At 41.6% G+C, this 23,777-nt stretch overlaps 1 protein-coding gene and 1 long non-coding RNA gene across 2 annotated transcripts in view; one reads left to right on the top strand and one right to left on the bottom strand.

Annotated features, from left to right (window-relative positions):
- Positions 1–3,319: 3,319 nt before the first annotated feature.
- On the top strand, positions 3,320–11,717 carry LOC114796195 (uncharacterized). The gene is made up of 3 exons (XR_003750622.1): positions 3,320–3,367; positions 6,936–7,010; positions 11,518–11,717. It is a non-coding gene; the product is annotated as an uncharacterized LOC114796195 (long non-coding RNA).
- An 11,285-nt stretch (positions 11,718–23,002) lies between these two features.
- LOC114795682 (ryanodine receptor 2-like) overlaps positions 23,003–23,777 on the bottom strand; it is a 235,565-nt gene continuing 234,790 nt past the window's right edge. The window contains exons 101-103 of the mRNA XM_028989221.1: positions 23,600–23,700; positions 23,428–23,479; positions 23,003–23,313 (exon numbers count right to left, since the gene is read on the bottom strand). Coding sequence (XP_028845054.1) covers positions 23,218–23,313; positions 23,428–23,479; positions 23,600–23,700 — 249 coding nt within the window. The 3' untranslated portion in view covers positions 23,003–23,217. The remainder of the gene's footprint in view (positions 23,314–23,427; positions 23,480–23,599; positions 23,701–23,777) is intronic.

Here is a 23,777-nt window from a genome sequence, read left to right as displayed (position 1 = left end):
TGGTATTTGGGGCTATTCATTATCCCCTCACATTTAAAACTGAGCCCTCGTCCTCCTTAAGACATAAAGCCTGAAACACTGCTGCGACTGCCATGCTGGACAGTTGGCATGACAGTTAGCTGGTGTCACGTGTGGGTTTCCAATGGATCCAAAGATCAAATTGATATCCAGCCATTTTTCAATCCATCCGTTGTTGGCATATAATAATCAATAACAATTATTAGGCTTCTGAGTCATTCTGCAGCAAATATGTTTTTTTTTTTGTCTGTTGTTCACTTTGACAACTCATTGAATTTAGTCTTAGAGAGTATTTGTAATAAAATGGGACATGAGGATAAAATGCAGTGGACCAGAAATAACAGGTAGATATTAAACTAATATATTTACCTTGAGGCCTCAATAATGTCACCTCCAATGTCACCTCCTGCCTTAAAATCCTTTCTGGTCGATTGTTTTAGTGAATTTCAGATAGTTGCTTTGAACAAATGAGCCCCACAGCAACTCTGTTACTCAAACTCTGAAGAATTTACGGGCAGTTTTTCAAAAAGGCGAAGCCCCGAAAGACTGGCGAGGCCACCAGAGGCTCCACAGCACACACTCTTGGTGCACACACACACTCGGCACGCGCCACGCTCTCATCACACTCTCTGGCCCGAGTGACGGCCACATTCCGACAGCCACGTTCACACGCTGACAAGTCCGCTGTTTATATTTAGCTGTGGCGACGCCTTTATCTTTAACATGAGTCATTCGCCCCGCCGCCGCTTTCCTCCAGTCATGTCTACTTGTTATCCTTGGCGGCGCACAACATTTTGTTGGTTTTTGTTGTTTTTTTATTCCTTTACCAGAGAGTAACATAGGCAGAAGTAATACCAATATAACAATACATAATGCACTTTTAACGTTCACTGTGCTTAACCATAAGGTTGAAGATGTCACTTTTTTTTTGGTTTTTGAACCTTTCAGAATTCTCTGTATGAATATGACCTGTGTACAGAAATCTTAAAATACGATAAAAAGATTAAGACCTCAGGAATTGGCTCCTCTAATCGTGGAACAAAGCCATGTAATGGGTGTCTGGAGATGTTATGGTTTAGAGAAAATGAAACAAATCGCTAAATATAAAGAAACGTAACCACAGGGAGGAGGAAATTTAAAGAGCTGAATAGACGTGAGGGTTCAAAGGGCAGGATTCTACACTGTAGCCCCATTCCAGATGGATCCATCACAATAAGCCTGGCTGATGGACGAGTGAAAGTGAACTCTCTCGTACCAAGATCCATGGCCATTGTGAAGATCCCTCAGGGGAATGAGCAGTGTCTGTTCCTGATTGAAACAGTATTTGCCCTGAGCAGAACGACTTAATCTCAAGCAATGAAAATAACCCCTGGCTTGGTTCTTATTGTTTCAGTCACATCTATTCACAGAAACCAAGAAGGATACATTTGTTAGGATATCATTTTCCCTTGATAATTTCATTGAAATGTTTGGAAATTGTTGGTTTTACCATTGCTAATGATATAGTTGAACTGCGTTTGAGAAATTAAATAACAACCGGGGTAAATGGAGTTTACCGTCTTAATCACTACACACACTGATCCCACTTCAGGGCTCAGTAACTGCCCACTGACATCACATTTTATTCTTAGAAGTGATAAATAGGTGATTAAGTGAGCAAAATTGGGTAAAATGTGTGTCATGTTTTCATTTCAAAACATGCTAAAGGTAATACAAGAAGGCACACACGTCTTCTCTGGAGAGTCGGGTCCCGGCCTAAATATTTTAAAAATTATTTTATCAACGTAAATGAAAAAACACAGATTGCAGCCATGATGACACAGGTTAAACCTAAAGAGTGCACAATCAGGAAATCAGGGTTAGCCACATAAAATATCATAGAATTATACATAGAATTGTTACATTCAAACGTTGTGCAACAGCAACTGGACGTTCTTCTGTGTAAACATCCAGGCCAGATATCTGTACATGACCATAACATGGGGCCTATTCGGTATTGTAAACACTGTACAAAATGGATTTTTGGTTTATTTTTGCTCCTGGCTAAAACAACATAAGATATGCATTATAAATAAATTGTCCATGAATAAAGCATCATGGTTCTACTCATAGGGACAGCTCCTACATAAAGGTCTGAGGACTATCATGATGTTGTGAAAGAGAAAGTGTAGGATTTAAAAAAACTTTTTTATTATTCTTTCAGTACCACGAGCCAAGTGCCATTGAATCCTATTAAGAGAAAGCAGCCATCTGTATACTACAACTCAGACTGGATCAGAGGTTTCCAAACTTTTTTTTAGAAGGGCCACATCAATCTGAAAGAGGAAGTACAATTATAGACCCATGCAGAACCTTGTACCACATGAGAATTCAAATTCAATTCAAATTCAAATTTTATTTGTCACATACATAGTCATACACGGTATGATATGCAGTGAAATGCTTTTAGCGACTGCTGTAGACCACAGTATTGCAAATATCGCAAGCATACAATGAAAACCAATATGCAAATATTGCAAACATAATCAAATATTACAGTTTTATGTCTTTAACATAAAATATGTGTAACAGGTAGGGTGAAGGTGTGCAAATGAGTGAAAGTCAATGTAAAAAATATAGTAGGTTAATCGAGGCTACAATAATGGTCATCAGGAATGTATTTTTTTCATTTTTCTCTTCTGACATGCTCATCTGTGCGCCTGTATGTGGAAGTCACTTTTTCAACGTTGTTCATTTGCACCTCCAACAAATACTAAGAATAGTATAAGAAAGAATAAGAGTAGTATAGGAAACCTTATTGCACAATGTTTATTTGATACACAAATCACTGATAATTATTGCGATAACAGATAGAGACAACACATGTTCTTCAATGCTTCTATAAAGTGGAAGTCTTAAAAAAGTGAAGTTAATAGCTAATGAAAGACATTGTAAGAGATTTATTGCAGCTGATTTCTTCTGGTGGCAGCTTTTCTCTGACGTTGTTAAAGACTCCTTTCTGAAGTATAGCACTAAACATTAGTATAATACAATATTATTCCCAGTATTATTCCCAGAAGAAGTATAATGAACGTGTAAAGCTGGACTGAAGACGTCATGCCCCCTCCCTTCACTTCACTGGACAGTCCAGACCACACAGACATTCACCCCGAAAAAAACTTTGAAGAAAAAGAGCACAAATTTTTACCTGTTTTCGTGCACTCGGTGAAGACATGTGAGGTTCCGCATCAACACGCGGCTTTGCCGGGTCGCGAAGGCGCCGCCGGAAATAGCCGAGCGCGACCGAGTCCGAAGTCCGAAGTTCGGCGTCGCCGCTGCCCTCCTCTTCAGGATCCGATCAGACTCGTATGTGAGTGGACACATGCAAGGACACGGTCGGGGGTGTCTCTCAGGCACAACAGTATAAAACAGTATAAAACATACAATAACTTACACACTGAAAAGTGTACAGAAATAATACCACGAGCGTCCATACACAGTACAGTCGCAATGTGTGTGAGAGTTCAGCTGTTTAGGAGGGTGATGGAAACTCTTCCTGAGTCTACAGGCTTCCATGCGCATCACTGGTTTATAATGTTGGAATAATTCCACGTAATATGATTACCATTTCTTTCACCATAAATAATGCTTCAGTCTTTTAATTCACATGAGCTCTACCATTGATATCCTGAGTGTCCAGTCTCAGGTTTTAACACCTAAATTCCCACCAATCGTCTGTTCCTTTAACCTTAGTTTGGTGGGACTGGTCGATATGGCAGTGTAGACTGTGAAGTCATCATGTTTAAATTATAATATATTTATAATAAAATTCGAATCAATTTTCTTTCTGTAAATACTAAAATAAGTTCCATAGTCCCAAAAACAAAAATGGTAAAATTGACCTCAGTTTCTTTTCTTGTTGAACTGAGTTGTACAAATTTACAAACGGTCGCTTCCTTTACCGCTAGGCCACCACTGCCCCATGTGTGCACTGTGTGCTGTGCTGCTGTGTATCACATGTGACAATCACTTTACCTTTTTTTTTTTCTTATCTCCGCTTCTGTGATTTACATCCCTTTTGGTTTGGAGGATGTATGGCACTGGCAACTTGAAGTGGAGGAGAAAAGTGAAGTGATTGTCATTGTGAAGTACAGCAAGCACAGCACACGGTGACACAACGAAATGTGTCCTCTGCATTTAACCATCACCGTTGGTGAGCAGTGGGCAGCCATGACAGGCGCCTGGGGAGCAGTGTGTGGGGAAGGTGCTTTGAAAACATGTAAAATTCTGGCCACACTATCGATGGAGACCGGTCATTTTGAACAAATACAATCCCTGCCATTGTGACGTCATCAAATACCTTACATGAGTCACATCTGAGGGGCAGAATTAAGGGAGGAAGAGTGACCCCATCGCTTTGCTATTCATTGAAGTACAGAGCAATTTTCCTAAAATTAGGAGCAATCTATTTCTGTGTGATGTTTCTGTTGGGAAAATTCCCATTAATCTGAAAAACAAGGGTGGAGGAGCATTTGGATCCCGTCAGGTTTTATTCATCATAAGTACTAACATCTTAAAAGGAATCTTACAAGGATAGGTTGTACAACACAGTGTAGTCCTGTGTAGTGCTTGGCTTTGATTAGTAAAAATCAGAATAGCCCATGAGTGATATTTTGATATCTCCTACAAGGTGTGCATTTTTTTGTGGAGATGCCAAGCTGGAGAGAGAGCATTCGTTTTCTTAAGGTTTCCTTAATGTCGAACATAAAAAAAAATATTTGGCTTGGGTTTTTGCTTGCTAATAGTAAAAAGTCCCAGGTTCAAACCAAACTTGAATCTGAAGCCAAATCTGTAAATGTAAATATAACTTACTACCATCGTGTCCGTGAGCAAGACACTTAAGTTGAGCTTTATTGTCATTTCAACTACATACACGTTAGACAGTACAGAAAAGAAACAATGTTTCTCTGGAATCCGGCACTACATTTAGACAATTAAATCAAATAACACACACTGACATAAAGTGCATGTGTGTGACACAGACAAACTGGGCTAAATAAAGTGCAAACCTTTACAGCATTTATCATACACCCTTATCCAGAGCAACATACAGTCAGTAGTTACAGGGACAGTCCCACCCTGGAGACACTCAGGGTTAAGTGTCTTGCTCAGGGACACAATGGTAGTAAGTGGGATTTGAACCTGGGTCTCCTGGTTCACAGGTGAGTGTGTTACCCACTGGGCTATAAAACTGTGCACACGGGCAGTGCAAGAGTAACAAAAACACGTAGACAACAATGACACAGACAGCACTAAACTAGTGAAATGAATAACAAATGTGCAAAGTAAAAATAGTCCAAATACTGCTGTGCAAAATGGAACAGTGCAATAATAGATAGGTTGTGTGTGTGTGTGTGTCAGTCCAGAGTGGAAAGTCCCTGAGTGTTCAGGTGCCTGTGGAAAGAAGCTATTGCATAGTCTGGCAGTGAGGGACTGAATGCTTGGGTACCTTTTTCCGGATGGTAGGAGGGTGAAGAGGGCATGTGAGGGGTGTGTAGAGTCCAAACCCTGAGTGTCTCCAGGGGGGGACTGTGCCTGTAAATACTGATTGTAAGTCGCTCTGGATAAGGGGCATCTGATAAATGCCATAATTGTAAAATAAATTTCAATTTAATGTAGAGAACGTCATTCAAATTACAATACTACCTTTACGCAGAGACCGAAGTAGTAATTAGTACTAAACCAAAAAAAAAAAAAAATACTCTTGATAGTTCTCACTATTTAACATGCATTATAGCATTATACATATTAAATATGTGCTGAAATGATACATATTGTAAAATCATGAGATTGGTATTTTATTTCAATTTGGTACTTTGAAACTTTTAACACTCATAGATTCAGTTTTATCCAGAGCGATTTACAATCAGTAGTTACAGGGACAGTCCCCCCTGGAGAACTTAGGGTTAAGTGCCTTGCTCAGGGGGATTTGAACCTGAGTCTTCAGGTTCATGAGCGAGTGTGTTACCCACTAGGCAACTACCACATTTACACATTGATCAAATATCCTGACCACACTTTTAAGTGAAAAAGAAGTGATTGTCATTGTGAAACCCTGCAGCACAACACACCATGCACACAACAAAACGTGTCCTCTGCTTTTAACCCATCACTCTTAGTGAGCAGTGGGCAGCCATGACAGGCGCCCGGGGAGCAGTGTGTGGGGACGGTGCTTTGCTCAGTGGCACCTTGGTGGATCGGGATTCGAACCGGCAACCTTCTGATTACGGGGCCGCTTCCTTAACTGCTAGGTTAACAGCCACAATTAGCAATCAGACTGTGGATTTAACTATTATTTTGTAATATTGTCTATTCAAACTCATTTCATGGAAAGAAATGACATTTTTTTAGCTCTGGTGTATGTCTTTTATAGAGCTTTGGAAATAAGACTTTTAGTGCGAGGACCTCCACAAACGTTGAAGCGCCACGGCACGTATCTGGGGACGCGAGCAGCGGAGACAGGCGAATTTCGAATCCACCTGTTAGGCCTCAGCGCGCCGTGTCAGCTTCTGGCAGCAGGCCCGCGACAGGCTTTATCGGCACGAGCAGCGCGGCGACGGTCAGACTGCGTGAGTGAGTCAAAACACTCGAGCGCGAGCGGCGCTGCTACGTCTCATTATCCGCCGACGAGACAAGCACGTCGCTCCCCGTGAAGTATGGTTTGCTTCCATGACACGGCGCGTTTCACAACACACCCCGCCAGAGATATGACATCTAGACATTCGCGCAGACGCTATAAAGTTTTGCCGTTTCTCATATTTACGCAAACCGGCCCTTTTTATTGCAGAGCCCTGGTTTGGAGGCGCTTTGAAATGTTGAGGTTCGCTCTGGGACGAGTAACAAATCACGGCTTGTTTTTTTTCCCCATTCTTTTCTAGATCTAGGGGAGTGCGTGTGGTGGAACGCTGAACTTCTGATTGCCGGTTGAATTACGTCAAGCTTTTTACTCTCAGGTAAGCCCTCCACTCTGGCCCAGCAAATATCTATTTAACTTCTTCTCTCAATAATCATATAAGATGAGCCAATAAGGGGCAAGATTATTTTCACTGAAAGGCAACCCGTTAGAACACCTTAACTGCTACTGGATTATTTAGTCTATTGTGTGAGAAATATTGACCTGAAACCTCATCAGTCTGCTCGGAATTATTGCTGGAGTGGAGGCAAGCAGCGGCGCAAAGAAAAGCAAAGCCTTCACGCCGCACTTGGCTTTATGAAAATAATGCTGAGGGACAGGCTGGAATTATTCAAGACGTGTGAACCTGAGACGTCTTGTATCCGATGGGCATCTCAGGGGCTGCACTCTGTCCTAGAGGACGGGAAAATAACTGTGCTGTTGACCTTTACAGAGACACACTTTCAGCCGCCACTCAAAAATCTTATAGTTGCATCGTTGCCGTGTTAAAGTGAAAATACAGGATTAGAATACATTTTATTTTTGAGCTGATGCTATCAAAGGATCAAAGCTGTTGAATACATGTAAAAGATAGCAAATTTCTGCATTTGAAAAGGTGTCACGGTACGGATGAAGGAAAATGCAACGGAGTACAACGCAAGTGAAAGGGGGGGGGGGGGGGGGGGGGGGGGGGGGTGATAAAATAATAGATATAGATGATAAATGGCCAAATAGCTGATAAGATACAAATGGGGCTCTAAAGGAAACCAAAAGCAACATAACAGCATTCAAAGACCGACTCCTCTGTCAGCAGACCTCCTACTAGGGATGTGCGGATCGATACCGAGTTGGTATCAGTATCTGATCGATACTGGCACAACGGCATTGATATTTTTGCTCTTCTACTTTCAGTACCATGTTCCAACTGGAAGTAAACGCTTTACATACACTTACACTTTCCAAACACGTTAGGTTTTTGTATAAAAGTGTCAGCATCGGCTTGATAAGGAAATCAGCGGTATCGTACATCGCTACCTCCTACAGTTTGTTCAGGGATGTCAAGGGAGGACGTAAGAGTCTGTGAGACTGGTCATTCAGAACTTAAACAGGAGGAAACACTCAAACTGACCACACCGCTATCTCTACTCTATTACAAAGTCCCAGGTGAAAATCCCACTCACTACCATTACCAGAGCATGACCCTGGGTGTCTCCCTGGATCACTTCCTGGGTCACTCTGGATAAGGGCATTCGATAAATTCTGTAAATGTCAATCAGGCTCCTTACGTTTTCAGCTCTGTTTATGAAAAGATCCTTTAAAGATCATGGTCTGGGGGTGGAAACAATCATCGGAATAACAATGGAATAAGAATCGGACATAATCATCAATCACAAACGTCCCCTTTTAACACTCTGTTTATTAAATGAGAAATCAGCTTGCCTTTAATGCTCTGTTTATAAAAACATAATAAAAGGAAGTGCTGAGGGTGACAGAAGCAATGAAAAGGGAAGGTACTTTCTCTTCTTCAATGCACAGATAACTGCCAAGGACTCCTTACCTTACACTCGCAAACAAGCCCCACGGTGCACGTGTGTCATCTCATTTTGCACCAGTTTGCAAAGCACTGCAGCACTGCGATCTGCCCGTGATTATTAGTGTGAACCCTCAGTGGATGAAGAGCACAGGGAGTACGGCGGTCCAATCCCGGCTCTGTTTCGCCGGCACCACCAGCTCCCCCATGATGTCATGGTTCCAGAAAGAGCGGGGAGCAAGCACCAGACACTTGAAAAGGGGGATAATGAAAAGCAGACGGAGCTCAGGCACTCCTCTGCGGTTCATGGTGCGGCTGGCCTCTACGAAGGTGAGGAGGGAGGCTGACGCACACAGATGCATTGTGGGGGAAGAGTGACGGCGCAGGGATGAGCCGGCATTGCAACTGACAAAGGCTTAACCATTTGCCAAGCTACATAAAAGAGAGACCTGCCAAGCTATTGAAGTGAATTTCCACCAGTTGGTTCCAATTAGATCTGTCTCCTGGGGCCAGACCTGAGGAGATGCTCCTTCTTAACATTACGATTTCTTCTCGTTACTGAGCTGGTGTCCTTCAGGAACCAGTTGGTATGGTCCTGCCTATATATACAATTAGTCTTCAGCAACTGCAACTTCAATTCATATTAACATTTTAATGAACTTTGGAAGCAAATGCAGTGTGGATGGTGTTCTGAAGTCAACTGCATCACAAAAATAATTGATTTGTCTCTCTTTCATTCTCTCATAAATGTAAACTCTATATTTGTGAATAAACACAGATTACAAATACCAATAAATGCCCTATGTCTATTGTGCCTATTGCTGTTGATGAAATTAGTGGCAGTCAATAATTTTTTGAAAAACTTGAGATTTGCATGACTTCTAACACAGATGGCATGTGAAGTACATACTAGCTATTACAGCATTTTGCTCTGCCTTTAAAAAAAACAAGAAGGTTTGTTTTTGTGGCTTGACCTTGCAATAGCTAAGAAGTACTGTGTGTTCATGTCTGTAAACAAGACTATTGTAAACTATTTAACTTTGGACTTTAACATTAATAGGGGGTGGTAGTAGCCCACATTCGCATATGAACCAGAAGACCCAGGTTCGAATCCCACTTACTACCATTGTGTCCCTGAGCAAGACACTTAACCCTAAGTTGCTCCAGGGAGACTGTCCCTGTAACTACTGATTGTAAGTCGCTCTGGATAAGGGCGTCTGATAAATGCTGTAAATGTAAATGTAAATTAATAACATTAAAAAAGCCTGAACATAGAATGAACGTTAAAGCAATCACAGAGAACGCATGTCTTTGTCCTGTATTAACATGAAAGACATGTATTAACATAAATGAAAGCATAAATGAATCTATCTATATATCCATCTGAAGATGTACCCACACTGGTGAAACGAGGGAAAGGGAGACAAAGAATTTACTGGTTCTGAATGGCATTCCAGTTTGTTTTTAATAGTGTATTTTTAGGGTTGGTTTGCTATCCAAAGGAAGTAGGTACATGTTGTGACTGTAACTGTTAAAATCAAGAAAACATGTAGGCCGAGTGAGTTGGCTTTAAATGTGCATGCCATTGCGGCGCTGCAATCATCCAGCAGAAGCAGGCATGCGTGAATCACTTTATCTGAATATTTTGTGCACATTTTCAAACCGTATTTAAGCAAACAAGCCGATTCCCTGAATCAATTTCTCTCTAGATGATTGATGAGCAAAAAGGGCCTCAGCCGGTTACAGATCGCTCGATTACAACATCGCTTTTCTAATTTTAGAAGCCATTCTGCGTCTGTGTGCTATATTTGGATCCCAGAGTAGCCATGATGTCAGATTTTTACAGTTTTGACTGAGTAGCGAGCGAAGTGCTCCATGTTATCCAATACTAACAGAGATGTGGGGGATGAACTAACCCCTGTAAAATAAGCCTAATTATTCTCTGTATCTTACGTTACAGCATACTAACCCGAACACACGCTTTTGTTGCGAGGAAGCCACTGTTGCCTTTTTTAAGCTTGTATTACTTAATGTGGATTTAGTTTTTTTTTCCAGTTCCATGTTCACCGGTTCAAGAGACTCTTCGCCTGAGTTTTCTCTGTTTTCTCACATTTCTCAGTTTCCAGGAAGTTCAGATGATGCATTGTCATTAAATTAGCGTCCATGTTATTAATAGTTTTCACCTACAGCTAATGCAAAGTAACAGGGATTGTAAACTGAGCCATGAGGTTTGAACTCTGTGTCAATTCTTGATGTCACAAGGGTGTTCTGGGATATATGTGGTGGACAGCAAATGAATACACACCCTTAATACACACCCTTAACAATTTTCACATTTTATCAATATGGTTTCCGGTTTAAATCCCGAACCAAGGTGCCACTGAGCAAAGCACTGTCCCCACACACTGCTCCCCGGGCGCCTGTCATGGCTGCCCACTGCTCACTCATGGTGATGGTTAAAAGCAGAGGACACATTTCTTTGTGTCACCGTGTGCTGTGTTTCACGATCACTTCACTTTCTTTTCACTTTCAATTTTATTACACTAGTAGAACATTTGATATACTGCCGTTACTGACAGAGAAAGCAGCATGATGTCCAAAATTAAACAGAGTTGGATAAAGGTGGCTTAGTGATTTTGGATGCGGACTTGTAACCAAAATTGATCAAGGTACCCACACTCTGCTCTCCGGGCGCCTTTCATGGCTGCCCACGTTCATGTCAGGTTAGAGATAACGGTGTTGTCACCATGATGGCAGTTTCCTGTTTGGTGTCCAGTACCGGCACCTCAGTACCTAGTCACGGCTTCTTTCATCCTACCGGTTTCTGCAAGAGTGAATGCTGCAATTCCGGTCCTCTAGCCCTCAGTCCGGCCACACCTCACCTGGCCCCACCTCCCCACCTCCTGCCAATCCGTTGGTTCCAGTGGGGATCCCAGGACCAGCACTTTTTGTCCATCTCTCTCTTTGTGTATGTCTGTGTCTTTCCTTTATGTTATGTCTGTCGCCCTCTCTCCTTCCTCTCCATGTGCCCATACAGGTGAGGAGGTGGATGCTCCAGTGTCCGACTCAAGCTCTGCAGCCCCCGAATCATCATCCGTCGGCCCAGACAAAGAAAGCGGGTGGTCCATTGGGTTCCCTGATCCCAGCCTGGGAAAGTGCTCACCCCAAGGGATTTTTTGGTGGGTTCTAGAGGGTCAGGGTCCGAGGATTCTGGGACGATGGGTGATGGTGCAAACCAAGGAGGAGATTGGGTCTGACAGCCGGGAACCTGGAAAAAGCAGGATGGATGTCTCACACTAAAATACATAAGCACAGACGGACAAGGGGGAGGGGGGGGGGGGGGGGGGGGGGGGGGGGGGGGTCTGTTCTGTAACTTTCAGGTGCACCCCCAATCACTGACTTAGTCTGCCCTGATAACCCTCATGTGCTTCCCATTTATAAAGGCCTTGCCTTTCCTCATTCCTTTGTCACTCGTCTTTGTCTTAACATGTTTTGACCCTTCGTGCCGGTTGTTTCGATTTCCGAGTATTTAGCTAAATATTTAGTTGAAAACATTAAAAAAATTATTATCATTTTATATATATTATATATATTATATTATTTATATATCATTTTCAGTGGACGGCAGTTGGTGGCGTAGTGGGTAAGGAAAAGTACTGTCCCCACACTGCTCCCCGGGTGTCTGTCATGCCTGCCCACTGCTCACTAAGGTGATAGGCTAAAGGACACATTTTGTTGAGTGCACTGTGTGCTGTGCTGCAGTGTTTCACAGTGACGATCACTTCACCTTCTTTCAGTTGCACAACTCATGTTCAGCGTTCTTTGTTCTGTGTTGAATGCTCTATATCAGCCTCATGTATATGAAATGTCTAGAAGAAGGAATGCTTTAACATAGAAGCAATTACGATTTTTTCAGACTGAATATCCGAGAAAAGCTGCACACCTAACTTTATAAGCTACGATACTATCAATTTCTAGTCATAACTTTGCACACTGTGTACGTGTATTTAAAGGTTCATGACAAACAGTGAATTTTTTCCCCCCCTGATGTCTAAACAGCACGCTGCAATGACTTTCATATGTCAGTGGAATATGAACTGTACTTGAATGCAGCCAACATAAACAGTGAGCTGTTGTGCTAAATCTCCAGTGACATCTACACACAGCACAGGGCTGCGGCGCTTAGAGAAGAATACATTTGTGATTTGTCTTCAGATGGTGCGGAAATCTCAACTACCGTTGCTTCATACTTGTAGAGGACAATGTAGATGATGACTGACCAGTAACTGATGACGATAATGGTCCGTAACTAATTTCTATATGACACTTCAATAGTTCTATTTTATTTTCTTACTGCAAAATTACCATGCATACCTTCCAACATTTAGGCGTTTTTGCGGGGGGAAACATCTTCTGCCTGTGTTGGTTTCTTTATTTGATGAAAGTCAATGCTGTCTGTATCCTATAGTGACTAGCATATAATCTGTTCACCACAACTCAGGCTAATTAATTAGGCCTTCAATATGTCAGCACAGAGAGATTCTCTGTGCACACCCCTTCATCAGGTCATGAAACTGTGTGTAGACTGTGACTAGATGCTTCATCGACTTCACAGATGCTCTCAACAGCATAATGAATTAACTCGTGTATTTTGCTCAGTCCAAGAAATACCCCATGTGTTACATATAGGATTCTGTGGGCCATGAACATTAAAAGTGTATTCTCTAAAAACTATGTGATCATATCGTTTAGGGTGGGTAATTTTATAGGGTAGGGTTATGTAAAAATCAGGAAATGATTGACATTCTGATCAAGTATGAAAGTAAATGTTTTCAGACAGACAAAACAAGCCCCCATTCAACACTTCAAATAAAACCAAAATATACAAAAGGTCCCACAGCCCATTAACACACTCTATAGCCTCCTGTACTTGTCTCGCTGAGGCGTGTGGCCCTTCAGGAGTTTTAGCCAAGTCCTAAAGATTTTTGCACTTTAGAAGGCAACTGTTTACATTCGGATCCCCTTTTAAGTTGTCACTTGGGGGAATAAAGCACATTGTCTCCTTGTTAAGCACTACAGTGCATTTATACATACACATATGCCTTAAGTGAATGATGGCGCAGAAAGTTTGGAAAAGAAAATTTTAGGTGCAACAGAAAGCAATTAAAATAGTATTTCACAGTGTGCTCTGCCATCGAGTGTGTGTGTGTGTGTGTGTGTGTTTGGTCTGTTACAGTATTGTCCATAATTGTATTTTTTAATGTATTGATCTATCTATCCATCCATCCATCCATCCATCCAACCATATATGAGCAGTTATGGACACAGTGCCCTGCAGTGTATACTTCTGAGTCAGCTTACATTTACATTTACATTTACAGCATTTATAAGACGCCCTTATCCAGAGCGACTTACAATCAGTTGTGACAGGGACAGTCCCCCCTGGAGCAATTTAGGGTTAAGTGTCTTGCTCAGGGACGCAATGGTAGTTAGTGGGGTTTGAACCTGGGTCTTCTGGTTCATAGGCGAGTGTGTAATAAATGTTTAATAAAATGTAATAAACATAAAAGTAAATTTTTCTTTGTCATTGTGATACACAGCCAGCTCAGCTCATGGTGACACAATGAAATGTGTCCTCTGCATTTAACCCATCACCCAGTGTACAGCCACAAAACGCGTCCGGGGAGCAGTGTGTCGGGACAGTACCGTGATCAAAGGGACCTCAGTGACAATCTTCTGATTACAGGGCCGCTTCCTTCCACCACTGCGTCATACAATCTTACAATAATTTATAACATTTCTTTTTTTCTCATAAGAATGCTTTTTCTTATAAGAATGAGTTGACTCATTATATCAAGGAACATTGTGAGTCAGGACCCCATGTCACTGAGCCTCTGCCAAAGACACCCCAGGACAGATAGTTTGGGTGAAATGATCAATCACCTCACACACACTCTAAACAGGCAAATGACACGTGGCAACGTAAAATGGAAAATTCAAATAAACATGAGTGCGCCTGTTTGCTGGCCACAGAGGAGAGGGGCATCTGGGTAATCATTAAGGGCCGTGGTTCTCCGCCAGTGCCTTTAAATAAACAGCACACTCCGACAGGCATACACACTCCACACATTTACCCTGTCCAGATTACTGAAGAACGGCCACCATGGGCCAGGCCGGCGCAGCCAGCTTTCCATAGGAATCCAATGGAATTCGTTACCAATAGCTAAAGTACACAGATGAACCTAATTTACAGCTCGTTGTGCCATCTACAGTACATAAAAATGTCGTTACTCCATAGCACACCACAGCAGCGTATACAGTAAAGCTGTATACAGTAAAGCTGAATTATAGAAGGTAGTATAATTCAAAATAATTTGTAAATAGTACAACGTACAGTGTACTGTACATACAACATACAGTACGTGGTGTGAATATGACCGCTCACACAGTAAACTAGGCCAGATTTGAAATCAAATGTTATATAAATGTTCTCTGGTCAGTTAGACTGGATTTTCCCAGATAAACCAGCAGAGGTTAGGACTGGTTAGTTATGTTTAACTGCCACCTGGACAATGCAGTGGTGCGTCTTGGGTAACTGTGGACATTCAGGGTCCACCTTTTCTTGTCCATGTGAAAGGGAAAGGAGCGAGTATAGCAGCAACTATAAGGGACAGTCAGAAGGAGAAGGCTTCAATCATGTCTGATCATATCATGGAAGACATTTATTGCAGAGTAGGAAGAAGACTGAGAGAATAAGAGGAAAGAGAATACTGACTTGGAACCAACACAGAATGGAAAAAGCTGTAACACATGCTTATTTTAGTTCCAAGTTTTGATCCTTTTTAAGAGTCTGGTGCCTGCAGTGACAGTTTCTTCAGTCACCTGGAGCTCATTCCCAATGCACAAACCACACCTGCGTCATGTTTCCTCCTTCTCTATACATACAGCGGACCATTTCATTCAGGCCTTCGGTATAACACATCATAGTTCGTTTACTTCCTTTGTATTGAACTCATACCTGGATTCACCATCCCAGTGCCCATTTTTGAACGTGGCATGCCTCTCAATGCAATACCTGCTGGACAGAGCCCTGTCTAGATGAAACCCTGGCAGAAGACATGCAGTCACAGAGTCTCTGGATAGGTTGTATTGTTCGGATGTGTTCATCACGGCACACCCCACTCACATTTAACCCAAAGCATGCAAATCCAACTGTGTCCTCCGGCACCAGAGCTGCTTTCTGAAGCTGTGTGCTGGGCTCCGTCCAAGATCTCAGCCCATGGTGACCTCATGAGCAAATTCCTTGTTTTAATTGAGCTTTGGAGGAGCCTGATTACATGGCTGTTAAGGAGAGTTCAAGGAAAATAAAGTAGAACTGGGTTGGCCCAGCAGCAGTTCAGGTAATGCTAATGTCAGTTATGACATTTACTGGGCAAGAAGAAAAATACTTAAACCTTAATACTTTAAATGCATAATTATATGGACTTCAAATCTGTTCCCAACCATAATATCATTGTTTTGCTTATAGTCAGCTATGTGCATTATGGTGATTTCTAAGATATTACTACATAAATTACACAAATGATTACTACAAATTACGAAATTATTAACTGAAGGTGAAATAGTGCAGAAACAGGCAAGATACAGATGCTGCTGGTGATCAGTGGTTGACGTTGTGGCAATGTAGTTTTGATCATCACATGATGTTTTGAGTGACAAAAAGTGTCAAAAAAAAGAGGTAGTTTGAATGCATCCACCTCTAAGGCTTTTCTAATGGACATATTTTAAACATGTTTGTTTCTGGTCATTCCTCTATTGTAACTGAAAATTGTTGGATTATGGGGTGTCATGTCTGTCCAGATCTGCCATCATGAAGTCCGAACATCCCTAACTTGCTGAAGCAGCTAACTGAAAGACTCTTCAGCAGTGAACATTTTTACTGGGGTTATGTTATACAATCCATTCAGTCTTTGTCACTCATTTCTCAACAGGCTGTATATGTTTTACATATTTCTCTACAGAGAAATAACATAAACGTTAGTCATCTAGACAGAATTTGTCCTCATATATAAGATGGGTGTGCCATCTGATCACTTGGCTCTGAAATGGCTGAATGGCTCAGGCTGAAATGGGTTGATTTGTCATCAATGTCCTTTTCAGAGCATTATCACTGTATTAGCAGCATTTTTGCAATAGAAATAAATAGGTGTGCTGCCAAATACCTAACATGTAAATGTAATAACAAATAGCAAATTTTCTTAGCTGCAAGGAAAAATAAATTCTGTGATACAATGAAGAAACACTAGGTGGCAATGTCTGGGTGTGAACATGCAGCTGAGCTGTCAGGTGAGCAAGATTACTTATGCTACATTTCATTGTTATAGTGAGTCTGAAAGTAACAAAATGGATGATGTGGAATTATCTAGCACAATTATTAACAAAGTAATGAGCGGTCTACATGGTAGTTGGTAGTTTAAAAGTTTCAGCATGTGTTTCCATGTTTTGTTGCACGCTGGGCACCTGTCGCCCGTGGCTTTGGCACTATTATAAAGATGCTCTGGGCATGCTTTCTTCAACATCATTCTCAAGGGTTTTCAATTGAGTCTTTATGTGCAGCTCCAGTGGCATGATTAGTTCACAATACTTTTGAAGCAGTGTCTGATGAGCTATGCTGATGTTGTGAGTTTGAGTCTTAATTGGAGCAACGTATCTTTAACCTTAGTTTGGATCATTATGTATGAAAAACACAGAGCTTCCTTTAGCAGGTGCCAAGCCGAACCTGACAATTTTCCACATTTTTGTGGCAGTGGTGGCCTAGAGGTTAAGGAAGCAGCCCCATTCGAGCACCGCCCCCCACACACTGCTCCCCGGGCACCTGTCATGGCTGCCCACTGCTCACCAAGGGTGATGGTTAAAAGCAGAGGACACCGTGTGTCACCGTGTGCTGTGCTGTTTACTCTTCTGTGTTTTGATGCTCAGGCCCCCGTATGAATGGGGGAGCAGCTGTTTCTGGGGCTAATATGATTGCATCATGTTTTCATCAGCGGTGAATGGACATGGCCCTCCAGTGACTGCACAGTGGTAGCCCCAACTCTCGCAGACAATGTGGTAAGCTGTTGAAGTCATTTGCCACCTTCGATCACTTCTCAATAGCACAGCATCTCCCCCGACACAGAGTAAAGGTCTAAAGGTTGACCAAAAGTTGACTTTTCATATTTGGATGTCTTTCCTTTCCTTGAACAACAGAGATGTCAAAAACATCCCAAAAGATCACAGGAGCCCTGATGATTTACTCTGAAAGAGAAGTGCAGAGTGACTTGGTGCAGAGTGCACCAAACGTGTGAAAAAGAATCTGTCGTTCATGTCATTCTGTGGGTCCCCAGACAGCCATTACTAACCTAATATCCTGTTTCACAGGCAGCCATGCTGAGGCCTGTTGGTCTTGGCCACTCACCAAAGCCCGAAGAATGAAAATGGCCTAGTAGTGGCCCAGAGCACTTGAAAACCAGCAGTGTCTGAGGCCCAACGCATGTACAGCACGTGAGAGTAGCCTGCTGAGATGTCTGCTGAACGCAGGACAGTTTCTGTGACTGCAGCATGTGACGGCTGCTGTGTAGGGGCAGAGATAAACAGTGCGGGCTTCCTGTAGCTCTCTTATCAGGCACTCAAAAGCTCCGCCAAAATGTGTCACCTCCCCCAAGGGTTGAGAGCCAATCATGACCAGTTCACACACAGTCACTACCTGTGCCACACACTGCCTTGAAACACCCACCTTGTCACTAAGGATGGAGGTGGTTGGAGTTCAACAATCAAGCAATGATGTTGTTAGGTTTTAAACAGGCCCTAAATGAGGAAATGAATTATTAGCTGCCAATGGTATATAGAGGCAGCCAAACAAAAAAAAAGAACGTGCAATGTGCAATCATCCAGTTACACTCAAGTAAGAAATGTAAAAATGTTCTATTCAAAATGCTCACTCACTCACTTTCAGTAACCAGTTAATACACAAAGGGGCCAGAGCACCCTGGGTGTTTTGCATTAGTTCTTAATATAAGATTATGCAAAGGAATGCATAGAAAAATAGAAAGACAAAGTTTAAAAACAGACGTCTGGCTAAGGTCCTTCTAAAAACGTTTGTCCCTGCTATTGCATATCTGAGTTATGGTCACAAGAGTACTGGTTAAGTAAACGTGAACAAATGACACAATTTGCAATTTTATAAAAGCATTTCATGTTGATTGCATTTGGCCACTGTAAACCCAGGAGACACTGTCTGATTTGGTGTGCTTGGACAAGAGTATCGGGGTGGCGGGGTCAGTTGCTCTCTAAGGGAGACTCAGTTACCAAAAACTCTCACCTCGGGAGAAGATGAACTCTTTCTATGCAAACTGGCCTGACATGTTCAGTTATCTCAGACAGCCAGCTTAAGTGACCTGGCACTTTGACATTCACCCAGACCTTTGCAAAAAGTGCCTAATTATGTTGTTGGTGTCAGACTGGAAAGTGGCTTCACGGAAGGGAAAGCCACTGGGACTGGAAGTCAACTAACCCACCGCTGTAGCCACAGTGGTGCTGCAGCTCTCTCTGCTGGTAACAAATGGAATGACTGCATTCCATTTGTCCCAGATTATTTTCTATCTGCAGACTTTTGGTTGTGTGAAAAGCTAAATTTACATCTACAGCATTTATCAGAGCCCCTTATCCAGGGCACCTTACAGTCAGTAGTTACAAGGACAGTCCCACCCTGGAGCAACTCAAGGTTAAGTGTCTTGCTCAGGGACACAATGGTAGTAAGTGGGATTTGAACCTGGATCTTCTGGTTCATAGGCGAGTATGTTATCCACTAGGCACCTACCACCCTTCATGTGTTTCCAAAGAGCCAAACCTGTATTTCTCTACACATCATCTCTACATACATACTTCTGTAGAAGTATGTATGTAGTTACAATTGAAGTGAATGGTGGCTGTGCTGAAGTAAGGTGTAATAATAAACATGACGCAGTCCATTTGAATGCAGCGAATGATAAGCAGAAGAGGGCCACCACCCAAATTCCAGAGGAAAACATGGCTCCAGAAAAACCTAGATCAAGTTGGTCATATTTAAAGCGCTGATTGTGATGATTGTCAGTGTCAGGTTGTCATGGGTCACCTCAGGTAACCTTATCTCCAGCTATACTAGCTTCAGCATGTTGTCTCTTCCTCCTGCTAATTTCCCCTATAAAAAAAAAATCAGCTCCGGGTATGAGAACAAACAGAAAACCAGATGTTTGGAAGGAGGGTTGTGCTATGGGAGGGTGCAGCCTTGTCATGAAAGTTTAAGGTATTTTAAGCTTAGCTGGCAGGTTGCTTGCTGTTGTTTTCATAACTGTGTGGTCCACAGGAACCACATGTCAAGCCTGGCAGCTTGCATTGTGCTCATATTGTGTCTCACTGGGAAAATAGTTTTAATTCCAACCTAACTATCAAAGCTCTTTTCTCAATTGCTTTCACCCCTGCTGTTCCCAGCTTCTCTGTCCAACATCTTGTCCCAGACCGTCGGTTCTTAGCTCCTACCATGCAAGTGTAGTTTTCATGGGGCCCAGCATTCAGCCCTGATTTTGCCAAGCGTGAGGGACATCAAGCAAGGCATTTCCATTTTTTACTTCCTGTCTCATCTGTCCAGCAGAACACTCATATCACACACAGTGTGTATGTATACAGATGTGGTATTTGAATTATAAAAATGTGGTACTTGAATTATAAAAGTATGATAGTCACATATTTGCAGTATCTCACAACAATGAATACATCCCTCACATTTCTGATTGTATAAGTATGTTAATTTGCTGTCCCCTTAAAATAACTACACGCACTAGCTAAACTGCAGGCAACAAAAGCGAGTACACCAGTATGTCACTGTACATTATGGCATTCATGGTTCCCTCAATGAACTGTAGCTCCCCAGTACCAGCAGCACTCAAGCAGCCCCATCTGAACAAAATAAGTTTATCTTAGTCTCATCAGAAGCTTCCTTCTGGGATGAAAGCCATGTATAACAAATTTGATGCAAATGTGGTCTGGTCTGAGCTCTTCAACCTCTGCAGCAATTCTGGCAGCACTTACACTTCTGGATATGACGTTGATCACATGCTTTCAACTTCTTTGGTCGAAAACTACTACACGCTCTTGGCCACCATGCTGCAGGCCGTTTCAGGTCTCCTCATCACCAAAGACATCTTCATGTAAATCTACAAATCTTTTTTTTACCATCTTATACTTCCAGTTACCAGTATGAGAGAGTGTGAGAGGTTTAACACATCTGCTCCCTAATTACACCTGATACCACACAGGAAAGGAATCACTGAGGCTATAATTAATGAATGAATGAATTATTCCATAAAGGAAGAGAGTAATTGTGTCACTACTCCAGGTGTGAAGGGGAAGGAGGCACTCAACACTGAAAGAACAATGGATCCACGTTAATGTTGCAGCAAGTTCCTGTTGCTGCATACCCTCTTTTAATGAGTCCTAATCGTTCTTAATCAGCGTCAGCTGGGAGTGATAAGGACTCATTAATCAGGAGCTTCCACACCCACTGTGTGAGCGCAGTGGCCCTGGGAATCACAGTACCCCACCTCCGGGGGCGCCACTCAATGGCATCCAAGCACAGAGAAGGGGGGAGGAGGGGAAAGCAGCTGCAACCTTAGCTCTTGTCGCTTATCTATTTTGTAGAAACACTAGCTAGAAATTGAAGAAATTTACTGCAAATACCAAAATATGTCAGCAAATTAAGTCGTGGTGCTGTGAGATCCAAATTTAATATCTTGTATGACTTCCATGAGCTTGAAGGACTTGAAGGATCCATGTGGTTTGGCAAGGATTCATACAATTTCTTGATGTCATCAGGAATAGCAAAGAAAGCAGTCTTGCATGCCTCCCAGAGTTTATCAATATTCTTAGCTCGGTGTATAATACATATTTATTTTTAACTGTTAGGGCATCTGCAGGAACAGACATTCAGCACACTAACAAATCCCGGACAATTTCCCCTATAATAAAACTGTGCTCTGTTCAAACCTCCTATGCTTTCCCCCTCCTCACCAGACATACGCTGTTTACCAAACCAATGCACAGCACCAACATAACTTTACAAATGAACAATTAGAGTAGATCTTATTTTTTTATGACACTTATAAAGTGATAACACGTAAGATCAGCTTCTTACATTTGTGTCAGTTCAACCTCTGTATCTGAAAAGACAGCCATCACACAGTTCACTCATTCCCGCCGAGTTTTAGATTGCAAATGCAACAGCCAATGACCATGACGTCATCCTCGGATTCCACTTAATCCAAATAGAAAAATTGGCGATCAGTTTTCTACAGGTAATTAACTGTATATTTAGTGGAAACCTGTTGTAATCATTGAATGTCCCATGATGCATTGCATTCTAATGAATAATACTGTAAACAGACAAATAATACTTCTCTGTGTAATTTTGCTGTCCAAATTACAGAATATTTTTACAAGGTGCCTTCAACTGTCTGTCTGGTTGGATTTTTCTCACAGACTTGCAGGCCACGCTGTGACACAACAAGGGGGCGCTGGACAGGATGGCACTGCACTCTGATGTCACCACTGCCCCATGACGATGGCACCTACATACATTAACATTTCATGGAGAGAGCTCACTGGGACACACAGGTACACACAGTCTTTTGCTGATAAATCAGAGCCACTCCATGGGTTATATATTTTATGTAAATAATAATTTTCTTAAACAATGTTAAACATATTTCATTCTATGATAATGAATCCTTTAATTCACTATCATACTATTACTCTTCAGATGTTTGATGTTCATAAAATGTTTAATTGTTCTTTTTTTTAAACGTTTTTACATTGCAAATAACCTGAACATTTCACTGGTCTTCACAGATAAGGGCCCATCAAGGGTCCAGACCTTAATGAGCTCAGTCATCACTAGGAAAGGTCAGAAGATGTAGATATTTCTTAGGGTCATGGATCCTTGTAGATAAAGATGTAGATAAAGGATCATCTAATCTTATCTTATATTTTAGTTTAGGGTAAAGGAATTGGATCATCAAATTAAAAACCAAGAGCCTTTGTCCCACACCACCAGCTTGAGAAACAGCACGGTTTCCATTTTACTAACTGTCAGGGTCTGCAAGGGGTTTTATTAAAATAATAATAATAATAATAATAATAATAATAATAATAATGCTTAAAACATTAATGGTTGCTTAACCATATTAATTATGAATATTGATGATCCCTTACAGATGTCACCGCCCAACCTTAGACCCTTTATAAAGCAAACAAACACTCTGGAGTGGGGCTGAATCTGTGCTTACAGTCAGTACCTGCACTCCTCCATTAAAGTATATATTTTGACCAAGTGAATAAGATGTTTATTGTAAAATCACATCATTGCATGTCATCATGTTAGTGGCCACAGCACAACGGAACATGACAAAAAAACAAGGTAGAACACTGGACAGTACTGCACTAATAGTGTCATTTATAAATTCAATACCGAAATTTTTTTTATTCAATCCGTGAAAACTGCATGAGGCTAAAGTGGTGCAAGTCTTGCTATTTTCATCACAATAATGCAGAAGATTTGAATAATTTCAAACTGAACAATCTAAAGAATAATTATGTATACATTGAAGTCCTAACATTATATCTCACACTTTCTGGTCTATAACTAGTCACCAGTTAAGATGTATTTTTCTCAAGAAGACTGATCCTCATAGTGTTTACGGAAACAATCTCCCACCGGAAAAAATTCCCAGCAGCGTTCCTGGTACATCTTCCATACATATGATTCCTGTCAAGAGGAAAAGAAACATCCTCAGTGTGCTGTAATTCTAGTAAATCCCTTTTAGCTGAGGTGTCATTGACAAATATAAAATGTGACAAAATATTAAAGAGCACAAGACACCTGTCCAGTATATTCGGTTTCATCTTTGTTGATGAGATACATCAAAAAGAATCTGAGAAGACAAAAAATAATGCAGAAGATTTGAGTCCAACTGGACCACGTGCATGCTCTGCTTTACATGAAATGTACAGGAATTAGAATATCATAAGAATTTAACATGTGCTGTACTCACAGGTAGCTTGCCAGGTTGTGCTCTTGCAGTGTGTGCATTTCGAAACCGTGAGAAACTGTTTCAAAACAGTCACTACTAATCCCACATATAAAGCATTTGGTCTGGAAAGAGGAGCGAGTACAGAATGTTAAGTATGAAAAATGTTATTCATAACACCACATCATTAGTCAGCATCATT

The sequence above is a fragment of the Denticeps clupeoides genome, chromosome 8 (assembly GCF_900700375.1).
Source record: "Denticeps clupeoides chromosome 8, fDenClu1.1, whole genome shotgun sequence".
In the NCBI taxonomy this organism is placed as follows: Eukaryota; Metazoa; Chordata; class Actinopteri; order Clupeiformes; family Denticipitidae; genus Denticeps; species Denticeps clupeoides.
Note: the sequence above shows the minus strand (reverse complement) of the source record. Positions and strands in the feature narration are given on the sequence as shown.